This window comes from Rhinoderma darwinii, chromosome 1 (genome assembly GCF_050947455.1).
Source record: "Rhinoderma darwinii isolate aRhiDar2 chromosome 1, aRhiDar2.hap1, whole genome shotgun sequence".
NCBI classification, from domain to species: Eukaryota; Metazoa; Chordata; class Amphibia; order Anura; family Rhinodermatidae; genus Rhinoderma; species Rhinoderma darwinii.
Window position 1 is genome coordinate 485,549,017 of NC_134687.1, and position 13,077 is coordinate 485,562,093.

Here is a 13,077-nt window from a genome sequence, read left to right on the forward strand (position 1 = left end):
CTGATTTATTTTATTTTTTTTCTGCTTGACAAACTGTGTTAACTCTGCTAAATAATAACAAGTCAGCTGCAAATGCCACTAGTTTAACTTCATATCTGTTTACTTTTATACCCTCAAAAGCTGATGACTGTTCAAGTATTCTTATAAAGGGTTTTATTAAAATCTAAAATGGGAGACAAAGGAGACCCTTGCCATGTTCCTCTCGCTGTATTAAATAGTTATCATTGTTCCCCATTAGCCCATACTGTAGTTTTTCGGATTTTTATATGTTTTTCTCATATCATCCAGAACTGTCTTTTTCCATATAGGCCCATGAAATTTTATCGAATGCTTTATTCACATTTAAACTTGGAACTATATTCTCCTTCTTCTGATAAAATTCTCTTGCTGCTGCAATTGACCCTGTGGCTGTTCTGATATTAAGTTAGATATTCCGCCCCTTTGCGAAATCTGACTGTGATTTTGTCACTAACATAGGCATTTATTCTTATAGTCTATTAGCTAGGGGTTTTGTGAAGATCTCATCATTACATGGTGATTTAAAGGGAACCGATCACCAGCATTTCACCTATTGAACTGTACTCGCACCTCGCTGGCCGTTGCTTTCAAAAGTTCATTGCCATTCTCCGCTCTCCTAAACTCTTCCTCCGACCGTAAAAAACGGTCTGCAAACATTTTGTGCCTTTTATGGTAATAATCCAGCACTGTAAACTGGACTGTCCTGAATGGCAAAATCTTGTCTAAGATAGCGCGCATGCGCCCGTCATGTATGGTCCGATACCCTTCCCTGCTTTGTCTGAGCATCAAATCTAGTTACTGCGCATGCACCGCTATGGTGTCTTGTTGTGCGCACGCACCAGAACAGGAAATCAATGTGCGGGATTTTGTGTGTGCTGGGGGGAGGCGAGGAGCTCATCAAAAGTAAGGATGTGAGGGTCAACTCGGAAAGGCATGAAGAATGAAGATATGACTCTTATGCTCATTAGCATACGGCACAGGGAGACTAAAAAAAACTGAATACTAAAGGTAAAGAGCTGACTAAGAAGATAATTAGAGGTGACATACAAATGATTTTTCACCCACTTCCACCAGGTATTGCTGGTTTAATAGGTGAAATGCTGGTGACTGGTTCCCTTTAAAGATCAGTCTATATGACCTCATTTCTTCCGGGTCTTTCCTGGCATTCAGTATCGCCATCAGAGTAGCATTATTAAACCGTTCTGGTATCTTTTTGTCAGTCAGTATCATGTTATGTACATTAAACAAATATAGGCTTATTTGCGTTTTTAACAGCTTATAATACTCCCCCCCATAAAGCCATCTTGGACCTCCTTGGAAGGCTATGTACACCTTTTTGAAAGGGATTTTTTTTTAATGAAAAGGTCAATCAGTATGTTTTGTGCAACTTTATAGCAAATTTTTATTAAAAATTATTTTTACTTATTGAGAAACAGGTGCTTTGTATCCTGTATACAAAACAGCTGTATCTTACGCTGAATCCTTTACCCATCAAGTCTGCAGAACTGATGGGTTTAGTGTCTGCGGGTCTCTGACATGCAGGATCCACCTGTTATCCATCACATCTAAGTTCATAGATGTGATCGATTACAGGTGGATCCTGCATGTGACAGACATGCATGACTTGCTGACACTGAACCCATCAGTCACGCGGACCTGACGGATTCAGGTGTTTAGGGTATGTTCACACGTACTGTTTTCAGACGTAATTCAGGCGTTTTACGCCTCGAATTACGCTTGAAAAAACTGCTCCGTTACGCCTACAAACATCTGCCCATTGCTTTCAATGGGTTTTACGATGTTCTGTTCCCACGAGGTGTAATTTTACGCGTCGCTGTCAAAATACGGCGCGTAAAATGACGCCTGCGAAAAAGAGGTGCATGTCACTTCTTGGGACGTTTTTGGAGCCAATTTTCATTGACTCCATTGAAAAACAGCTCCAATAACGTCTGTAAAATATGCCGCGAAAAACGCGAGTTGCTACAAAAACGTCTGAAAATCAGGAGCTATTTTCGCCTTAAAATAGCTCCGTATTTTCAGAAGTTTTTGGTCACTGCGTGTGAATATACCTTTAGCGCAGGTCATGTTTTCTGGATAAGTTAATTGTTCTTGTGTTAATCTTGGAAGTTTAGCTTCTTTTATGAATATCCAACTCTATTCCATATTATTGTCCTGGGCCTCATACACCTTCGCATAGTAGTATTTAAATTTTTTTCATATCTGTTTTAATGTTTTTCTCTGATTTTCTTTCAACTGTGTTATATGCTGTTTTTGGCAGATAATTTATTTAGCGGGACCAGAAGCTTACCTGGTACATTACCGCATTTAAAAAAACGTATATTTGTTGTATTCAATCTTTCTGAACGCTTGTTTTTCTAGGGCCGTATCTAACACCAATTTTACTTCTATATATTTGGCCTTGTTGTCCAAGTTATTCCACAGCTACTCAAATAGTCTGTACTATACTGTCACTTTACCTCTAGAATACATTAGTCTTGCTTTACTCCTGCCTGCACTGACCTTTTACTTGTTACCGCTTACTATTTCAAATATGTTCAATGAGATTGGACAATACATATGTAAAATATGTCCTAAACATAAAATTACTTGACTGTCTTTTTGAATCCGTTTTTAAACTGTAATTGGAATCATAAATCTGTATTCACTATGCTTCCTCTGGTGGCAGCCACATCATTTAATGTTATTACATCTTCCGAGGTTCGCTCTGGAACAAGAATGAAGGATCCAAGGTCCCTTTGGCATTTCTATCATAAAGCAAACAACTGTACTGTAGAAATTGACTTAGAAGACACAGTATAGCCAGATAAATATATAACTAATCCCCACAGCAGATATATAGTACGATGTGGACAGACATGCAACGCATCTACAGTTTAGAACTTGGACTTGTACCACCTCTAGAAGTCACAGGAACATAATGAAAAGGGGAAGCAGGAGAAGACCATATCACTCAGGATAGTCCTACCAAGAAGGAATCTATGTAGTCACTATATTTGCAAAGTCCGATTCTTTGAAGGAAAGCCAACCCTGCCCTATCTGGTAATATCTCCACTTCATCTTTGCCATCTGCCACCCAATGTTCCACTCTGCAGAAAAAGTCGACCTCCGTAACCCATTCCAAAATGTGAGTCACAGTGGAACCCCAGTGTCGTGGGATAACAGTACCACCTTGAAAGGATCTTGAAGTTTTTCTCGTGGTCCCGACAAGCCATGGGAACATTGTGAGCGTATAGAAAAGCCTTTAGTCCATTGTTTTTTGCTCCTATGTTCATCATGGTAACAGACAACAAGCTCTGTGTAGTGCCATCCTACAGTCATATTCCCCTCTATCTGACTTCTACTTCTTACTAACCTACCGTATGTACATTGGCATGGAACCAGGACACAAATTGAAGAAAGTATGACTACAGAATCACACCATACAGTGTTAGTTTGTTGCCTCTTATGATGGAGACACATAGCTCTACAGTGGAGCTGCAGAAACTTTTTAATCGAGCCCTTTTGTAAAAGTTGGTTCATTTTTCATTTTACATGTATTGAGATAATAATAAAAATAAATTCGGCCTGTAAAGGTGAACATTCTTTAACACCTTCCTGTTCTGCGCCGTAATAGTACAACACTGCCTGTCAGGTGTACGTTGGGAGTGGGACTCTAGTGGGCGTGTGAGCTGCAAAACATAAATATTGAGGGTTGTTGTGGTTATCTGGTTTAGAATACGCATTTTTAAATACCGTATTAGAGTTACTAGAGGGGTGTTCCCTGTTTAGGATCCTCATATAACCAGAGCGGAGAGTGGCTACAGAGAGCCTCTCTCGCTCTGGAGGACCCATCACGTTCTTGGCATTACATAGACTGCTCATTAATTTCAATGGGAACTGTGTAATGCTTTATTTCTCCTGCAGCGACTCTGATGAATTGAACACATTTTGTTCATGTTTTGTTATAGGTTGATTACAGTGGGGCAACCTGTGGTCCGTTTACTGTCCAAAGCCTGGAACTCCTTTAGGTCAGCATCACACACGCGGTTTTGGTGTCGTTTTCTTTTTTAGACCCAAACATAGGAGTGGACATAAAATAAAGGAGATGCATCAGCCTTTTCTTTATACCTTTCCTTCCTTTTTGATCCACTTCTGGTTAAATTCTGAATTTATTAGGACGGACGTTTTATAAGCATATTAATCTAAAAAATTCTGGCGTAAGATGCACCTAATATAAGAGGTGCATGCCTCTTTATAAATTAGGTGCATATCTGGTCGTTCTTGCGTCAGAATATGGCATTTACATCAGCTAGTATCTGGCGTACATTTGCACTGTAATTTACGTCAGTTTTCTGGCGATAATTATAGTACATTTATCAAGCTGCAGTGGTACCACCCCCTCTTGTTAAGCCCACCCACTTTTTTATTTAAAGGTGGCAGAGACGGCGACAAAACTAGAATAGAAAAGTTGCGAAATTATTGCACAAATAGAATGTTTTGTGACTTTTCTACACCTACAAACGTGTGTGTGTGTGTGTGTGTGTGTGTGTGTGTGTGTGTGTGTGTGTGGTCGACAGGAATCCATGGGTCTCTCTGGGAATGTCAACGTCCCAAGTTTCTTATTAACTTATTATATTGGTTTATACTGTATCAAATGATGCTTAGGCATTTTTTTTTATACTTGCCTGAAGTTGTTCTTTTAGATTATTTTGAAAAAGTTCATTTTGTAAAACCGACTAGTGCCGAATTATCAAAACTAGTGGAAGTTGCCCTTCACTAGTCATTTTTCAGAGAATGTTTGATCTCTAATAGTTGATATGAAATGGTCACTTGTCTCTTAAACCATGTTTAATAAATCACCCCAGTGTGTCCACATGGATTATACTTTGACATCCTGTGATGCAATCTCCCGTATTTCTTTGCTCCTGCTATATTTACCAAACCACCACTAAATTCCAGAAATTTAAGGTGAAGCTAAAGGCTTGGACAAGAGTTTGAGCAGCTTCACCTTTTTCACATGTACACTATATAGACAAAAGTATTTGGACCCCTACTACGCATTACACCTACAGGAGCTTTTATGACATTCCATTCTATATCCATAGGCATTAATATGGAGTTGGTTTCCCCTTTGCAGCTAAAACAGCTTCCACATTTCTGGGAACGCTTTCTTCAAGCTTGTGGAGTGTCTGTGGGAATTTTTGCCCATTCATCCAGAAGAGCATTTGTGAGGTCATACACTGATGTTGCACAATGGGGCCTAGCTCGCATACTACATTCCAGTTCATCCCAAAGGTGTTCTCTGGGGTTGAGGTCAGGGCTCTGTGCAGGGCAGTCAAGTTCTTCTACAACAAACTCACCCAACTATGCCTTTATGGACCATGCTTTGTGCACTGGAGCACAGTCATGATGGACCAGAATAGGATCTTCCCAAAATAGTTGGAAGCTACAATTGTCCAAAATGTCTTGGTCTTGGTATGCTGAAGCATTAAGATTTCCCTTCCCTAGAACTAAGGGGCCAAGGTCAACACCTGAAAAACAACCCTATAGCATTATTCCTCCTCCACCAAACTTTACAGTTGGCACAATTCAGTCAGACATGTAATGTTCTCCTGGCATTCACCAACCCCAGACTTGTCAATCAGACTACCAGATAGAGAAATGTGATTTGTCACTCCACAGAACATGTTTATACTGCTCCAGAGTCCAGTGGTGGCGTGCTTTATGCCACTCTATCTTACACTTGGCATCGTGTTTGGTGTTAGGCTTGCATGGAGCTGCTCAGCCATGGAATCCCATGACATGAAGCTCTCGGCGCAGAATTTTTGTTCTGATAACACCAGAGGAGGTTTGGAACTTTGCGGTTGTTGAGTCAGAGCGTTGGCGGCTTTTATGCACTATGCATCTCAGCGACTCGCGCTATAACTTTACATGGTCTGACATTGTGGCTGAGTTGCTGTGGTTCCTAAACGCTTCCACTTTACAATAATACCACTCCGTTATTCATGAAACATCTAAGAGGGAAGAAATTTTACAAACTGACTTGTTGCAACGGTGATATCCTATTACAGTACCACGCTGGAATTTAGAACGACCCATTCTTTCACAAATGTTTGTAATGGAAGACTACATGGCTAGGAGCTGGATGTTATACACCTGTGGCGATGGGACTGAATGAAACACCTGAATTCAATGATTAGGAATTGTCCCAATGCTTTTGTCCATTTCGTGTATATTTCAGTATAGAGATGTTTTTCTTGTGTTTGAGTCATCTTCTAGACATTGAAGTGGAACATTAATTTCACAAATATTATATTGCTCTTGTGGGGAAGATTTTACAGCAAACCTTGTGAACAGAATTCAAAATATGTAGCAATAGTTATATAGCATAACAGCAAAACTATTTGCTAATTTTGTACAACACATTCCTCTCATTCTATATCTTAATACTATTGTTAAAGTGGTTTCTAATAGGAACATCTCTTCATATGTATTTGTATTGCTGTTTGCTTTAGGAAAGAACCCAACCCCCCCCCCCCCCGCGCTTTGCGGTAGTTCTGGTTTTGGAAAGCAGCGAAGGACAAGATGCAATCTTTTCACCGTAGTACTCTTGACGAATGCGAAATAAGGCAACAAAGCCTCTCAGAAGATGATGATTAGCATGAGCTCCATACTGTGAAAATGGGCCAATTGTGTTTACCAGATATAGGAGCAAGAGAAGTTTATATATTCTATTTCAGCTGGAACACAGTAGAAGAGCAACAGAACCTGATTGTTGTCTTTTGTGCGTGCGGGCATATTGATAGACCCATGGCAAACAGACTGAAATGGAGACTAAAAAGATTTAGTAAAATAAAAATAAAATTGTTTCCTAGGCAGGATATTATTATCTTGCACATTTTGATAATTTCATGATTCAGCAAGTCCTAAAAACCGTGTCACAGCAATAGCCTATCCGACCGCAGTGGCCAAAAACATTGCATGTGAAAGGGCCCACCCAGAGCAAAATTTGCTGTTTCCCTGCATGTCTTCTAGTCTGGAAGGGAGATGTATGCTCAACATGTTCATCTCTCCCTTTCCTCCTTTTTTGTAACCTCCCCTGTATGCAAATGGATTAAAATAACCGCAGAAAAAACGGGACATAGATAAACTTCAAAAACACAGAAAAGGCCATACTTACTAAGTGGGTAGGTAAACACCCGTTCCCAGCAGGACGCAGACAGGTCAAAAATGCTTCAGAAGGAGAGTGCATTAAAGGGAATGTGTCGCTAGAATTTTTTATTTTTTTTCAGTTAAACAATTAGTATTTGAGTGATTACACATTGTTTTAATTTTTTCACAAGTCAGGAAATATTATAAATTAGATTCTAATTTATAACATTTCCATGTGCTGGCCACAAGAGGGAGCAGTTCCCAAAATTGCAGCATGGTCACTGTGGTAAAGCAACCTCATTGATTTATACTGCAAATTTGGGGTAGACACACTCTCCTCTTGTTTCCTCACACAATCCCCCCCCTCCCTCCCTTCTTCTGGCTAGTGCCAGGAGAAGGAGGGGTTTGAATGTCTTAAAACCTCCTACACTGTGTGCCGCCATTTTCTGAGCGACTGCACAGTGTAGGAGGATTAGATAGAGGGCTCAGCAGACAGTATCACACGAATATACACGAACATATTACACACATCATACACTAACATAAATTACCTGCCGCCTCCGCTGGTCTACACTCCTATTCCTTGTGCGCCTTCGCTTCGTTGAACATATGGCCGGAAGTCGTCATCTTGTTGTCCGGCAGCGGCTTCCGGTCCACATGAAAATGGCGCAGGATTTCGCTCTACGAACGAGCTTCGTTTTGGTCTGTGTGGGAGCGGCGCATGCACCGTTCCCACACAGACGGCATACGCTTCTGAGAGTGGAACGGTTCCCGTTCGCATTCTCTATGGGGTTGTATGTGCCGTATAGCATCTCTGTATGTGTCGTTAATCGACACATACAGAGATGAAAAAAAAAATGTCAGCCCGCATAGAGAAGTAAAAGTTTGAATACAGTAAAAAGTATTAAGTGACAACAAGTGACAAAGTTTTTGTTTTATATTTTATAAAAAGCAATATAAAAAGTCATGACACCTTCCCTTTAAAGAGGCTCTGTCACCACATTATAAGTGGCCTATCTTGTACATAATGTGATCGGCGCTGTAATGTAGATAACGGCAGTGTTTTTTATTTATTTAGAAAAACTATCATTTTTGACGGTGTTACGACCTATTTTAGCTTTATGCTAATGAGTTTCTTAATGCCCAACTGGGCATGTTTTTTTACTTTTTGACCATGTAGGCGTTGTGGAGAGAAGTGCATGACGCTGACCAATCCGCGTCATACACTTCTCTCCATTTATTTACACAGCACATAGTGTTCTTACTAGATCACTATGTGCAGCCACATACACACATATTACCGTCACTCAAGTGTCCTGACTATGAATATACATTACCTCCAGCCAGGACGGGATGCGTATTCAGATCCTGACACTTCACTAACGTTTGTGGTTGATTTACAGCACAGTAGGCGTAGTCTCGCTGTAAATGACAGTTTACAGCGTAATCTCGCGAGACTACGCCTGCTGTGCTGTAAATCATTCACGTTAATGTGTGTGTATGTGGCTGCACATAGTAAACAACGCAGGATCACTATCTGCAGAGTAAATGAATGGGGAGAAGTGTATGACGCTGATTGGTCAGCGTCATACACTTCTCTCGCCCAGTTGGGCATTAAGAAAGTCATTAGCATAAAGCTAATATAGGTCATAACTCCGTCAAAAATGATAGTTTTTCTAAATAAAAAACACTGCTGTAATCTACATTACAGCGCCAATCACATCATGTACAAGATAGGCCACTTATAATGTGGTGACAGAGTTTCTTTAAAGAGGCTCTGTCACCAGATTTTCAAACCCCTATCTCGTATTGCAGCAGATCGGCGCTGCAATGTAGATTACAGTAACGTTTTTTTTTTTTTAAAAACGAGCATTTTTGGCCAAGTTATGACCATTTGTATATTTATGCAAATGAGCCTTTCTTAAGTACAACTGGGTGTGTTTAAAGTTATGCCCAAGTGGGCGTGTATTGTGTGTGTGTGTGTGTGTGTGTGTGTGTGTGTGTGTGTGTGTGTACATCTGGGCGTTTTTACTTGTTTTACTAGCTGGGCGTTGTGAATAGAAGTGTATGATGCTGACGAATCAGCATCATCCACTTCTCTTCGTTAACACCCAGCTTCTGGCAGTGCACAGACACACAGCGTGTTCTCGAGAGATCACGCTGTGACGTCACTTCCTGCCCCAGGTCCTGCATCGTGTCGGACGAGCGAGGACACATCGGCACCAGGCGGCAGAGGCTACATCGACTTACCTGCAAACGCCGATGCTGCTGCAGAATCAACTGTAGCCTCTGTCGCCTGGTGCCGATGTGTCCTTGCTCGTCCGACACGATACAGGACCTGGGGCAGGAAGTGACGTCACAGCATGATCTCTCGAGAACACGCTGTGTGTCTGTGCACTGCCAGAAGCTGGGTGTTAACGAAGAGAAGTGGATGATGCTGATTCGTCAGCATCATACACTTCTATTCACAATGCCCAGCTAGTAAAACAAGTAAAAACGCTCAGATGTACACACACAATACACGCCCACTTGTACTTAACTTTAAACACGCCCAGTTGTACTTAAGAAAGGCTCATTTGCATAAATATAAAAATGGTCATAACTTGGCCAAAAATGCTCATTTTTGAAAAAAACCAAACGTTACGGTTATCTACATTGCAGCGCCGATCTGCTGCAACACGAGATAGGGGTTTGAAAATCTGGTGACAGAGCCTCTTTAAGTAGTGATAGTCACTTCCACTAGTCTTGAGGGGAGTGGCAACTAAGTGCTATCATTGCACACAAGTGTGCGATAAATGGGTGTCCGTATTAGTGTAGTACAAAGGTGTGAATATATGGTCTAAAAGAACTGTGAGTGGTACATAAGTGTCAAAACTGTGTGTGGTAATGTAATAAAAAGAAATGTGATGAATGGGGGTCAGTGCTGTGAATAGTACACGGGGTACCCCGTCAGTACTACGTGTAATACATGGAGGGATAATGTGCCAGTCGTCAGGCGTAGCATAGCTCGCCGATTCACAGCCTATTTGTAACGCCCATACTGTCAGCTAAGGCGGGCTGCTCTCAGCACATCATGCTCTCCCAGCATTATAAGACCTGGCTGCGTCCTGAAAAATGTATTTATAGTAAAAATATCCATGAAAAACATGGGGTATTAGTTGTTGCAATGATAGCACTTAGTTGCCAGTCCCCTCAAGACTAGTGGGAGTGGCAATGACTACTTAATGCACTCTCCTTCTGAAGCATTATTTGACCTGTTTGCGTCCTGCTGGGAACGGGTGTTTACCTACCCACTCAGTAAATATGGCCTTTTCTGTGTTTTTGGATTAAAATATAGACTGATTGATTGTCCAAGCCTAGTAAATGTACATTAAGAAAAGGCTTAAAGGGAATGTGTTGCCAGCAAAACATGTTTTTTTTTTTTAGTTAAACAATTAGTGTGTAGGTGATTAAACATTGTTCTAATTTTTTTTTTTTTTTCCACGAGTCAGGAAATATTATAAATTGGAGTCTAATTTATAATATTTCCCATTTTTGGTCACTAGATGGAGCCATTCCCAAAATTGCAGCATTGCATGTGGTAAAGCAACCACATTGCTTTATGCTGCAAAATTGGGTAAAAATCCCTCGCTCTAGTGAGCTCTCAGAATCCCCCCCTCCTTTATCCTGGCTAGTGCCGGGAGAAACGAGGGGTTTGAACGGTCTAACCTCCTACACTGTGTGTCGCCATGTTTTGAGCTAACACACAGTGTAGTAGGTTAACATACAGTAGTAAACACACAGTAAAACACGAACATACATAGAAATCCCTTACCTGCTCCAGTCGCCTCCGGTCCGTCCGCTCAGTCTGCTGCCGCTGCTCCATGTGCACAAGTCCGGAAGCCGCGACCGGAAGTAGTAATCTTACTGTCCGGCCGCGACTTCCGGTCCACAGGAAAATGGCGCCGGACGGCGCGCATTTCAAATTGAACTGTGTGGGAGCGGCGCATGCGCCATTCACCACACAGCGGCGTACACCAAAGTGGATGGAACGGGCCCCGTTCGCAGTCCCTATGGGACTGGAGCTGCCGTATTCCATGTCTGTATGTGTCGTTAATCGACACATACAGAAATGGGAAAAAAAATGGCAGCCCCCATAGGGAAGAAAAAGTTTAAAAATAAGAAAAAGTAACACACAAACACACAAATTAATCCAAACGTTTTTAATAAAGCACTAACATCAAACTGATATTATAATTTTTTTTTTGGGTGACACTGTTCCTTTAAAACATCGGTCCTGATGAGTTCTCATCTGGTACGAGCTAATCCACAATTGCCACCATACAGTGGGCTACGTTGAGTTTTACTGACGTACAACGCTCTCTAAATATGCATGGATTTTCTATATGTTCGCAAACTCATTCAAACTCCGCTCAAGAACTTGGCTACACAGATACTGGACTTACAGATTTTGTGCTTATGATGTAAAATTGCAGAGGAATGTAGATTTTGTGTTCATAACTTCACTAAATAGCCTTTACTGGTCCTTCCAGCAATTCGAAAGTAGTTTTTCATGGCATTCCCTATGTTCTCAATCTGTGGAACATGTACCCCAGGGGGGGTACATTCCTTGTCTCTAGGCGGTAGTCACACTGCCTTGATACTGTTCTTTTAATGGTCAGGACAGTGTATGATCATAGTCTTGGGGTTACTTTAATTTATTTGTTTGAGTCTGGGGTACTTGGCTTAAGAATCTCGAGTCACCTGACCTAGGTAACATTTCACTTTTATCCACTGACCTTGACTTCTGGTGCGTTCAAGACTATATTGGGTTCTTTGTAGTTCAGCGCCATTTGTGTCTAGTTGATCCTTTTACTAATACAACATTACTGTATGTGGAAATGAAACCTTATATGACTACACAAACTAGAACAGTGCCCACCAATTTATATTCTCTATATCCGAGATTAATGAGGTTCTCTCGACCTGGGAAATATGGCCGAAAACCAAGATGTTGAAAGAAATAAACTTGCAAAAAAATATTTTCGTCAAAGTATTGAATGTATTTAGAGCCTAAATTTGTTTTTCTGTCATTTTTTTTGAGCAATGACCGGACTAATTATTGCCTGGGACACAACATTGATCAATTGCTGCATGAACAATAAGGAAATCTTGGTCAAGAATGTGTTTAGATAATTGCAAAATGGAATGCCAGCAGAGGTTATTGACTTAATACATTATACTCATCTTGTGACAGCCGTGTTGAATATTTATATAATATACCATGAGGTCAGTAGTAAACGTGACCATACATAAAGTATCAAATATGTTCCAATATAAAAGCATGCTTCGCCTTCAGCTAACAGGCAGTGAATTAAAAGAATCTTTTCTAGATAGCAAAGAAAAGAAAATAACTTTTGGGAGAGAAAGTTACCTCAACTATTAAAGGGGTTATGCAGGATTTGAAAATTGATGGCCTATCCTTAGGATACGCAATTCATATTCGATTGGTGTGGGTCCGACTCTCAGGCACCACTGCAGTTTGGCTGTTTGAAGGGGCTGGAGTCTCTTCATTGTTTACCTAGGGTTTAAGACTGTTTATACTTGCTCACAGAGCTGTCCTATCGCGCTGTCACTATTCTACCAACCGGTGGAGATCTCTGGTCGTTTTCCAACCGCAATTTAACATATAGGGGACATAAAGTATTACATAGTGACCGTTTGAATGAATGGTCGACCATGGGCTGGATCTGCCAGAGCTGCTCTTTGTGAGTGGCTCTCAACTTTGGCTTATACAACACATTCTTAATTAGGGGGCATCCCCTATATAACTTCATATACCCTGAAAAGGCATTTGAAAGGGGTGGTCTTCATGAGACAACCCCTTCCCACTCCATTGCATTACGTCAAGGTGCGGCAAACTTACTA

The 13,077-nt window shown here is 41.0% G+C and overlaps 1 protein-coding gene across 4 annotated transcripts in view; it reads left to right on the top strand.

Annotated features, from left to right (window-relative positions):
• PTPN11 (protein tyrosine phosphatase non-receptor type 11) overlaps positions 1 to 13,077 on the top strand; it is an 82,504-nt gene that overhangs the window by 55,600 nt on the left and 13,827 nt on the right. Inside the window, exon 15 of one of the 4 annotated variants that reach the window (XM_075835050.1) lies at positions 2,737 to 3,582. The exons of the other annotated variants lie outside the window; for them this stretch is intronic. Within the exon in view, the coding sequence (XP_075691165.1) occupies positions 2,737 to 2,758 (22 nt within the window). The 3' untranslated portion in view covers positions 2,759 to 3,582. Of the gene's footprint in view, positions 1 to 2,736; positions 3,583 to 13,077 lie in introns of those variants that run through there. 4 annotated transcript variants of the gene reach the window in all.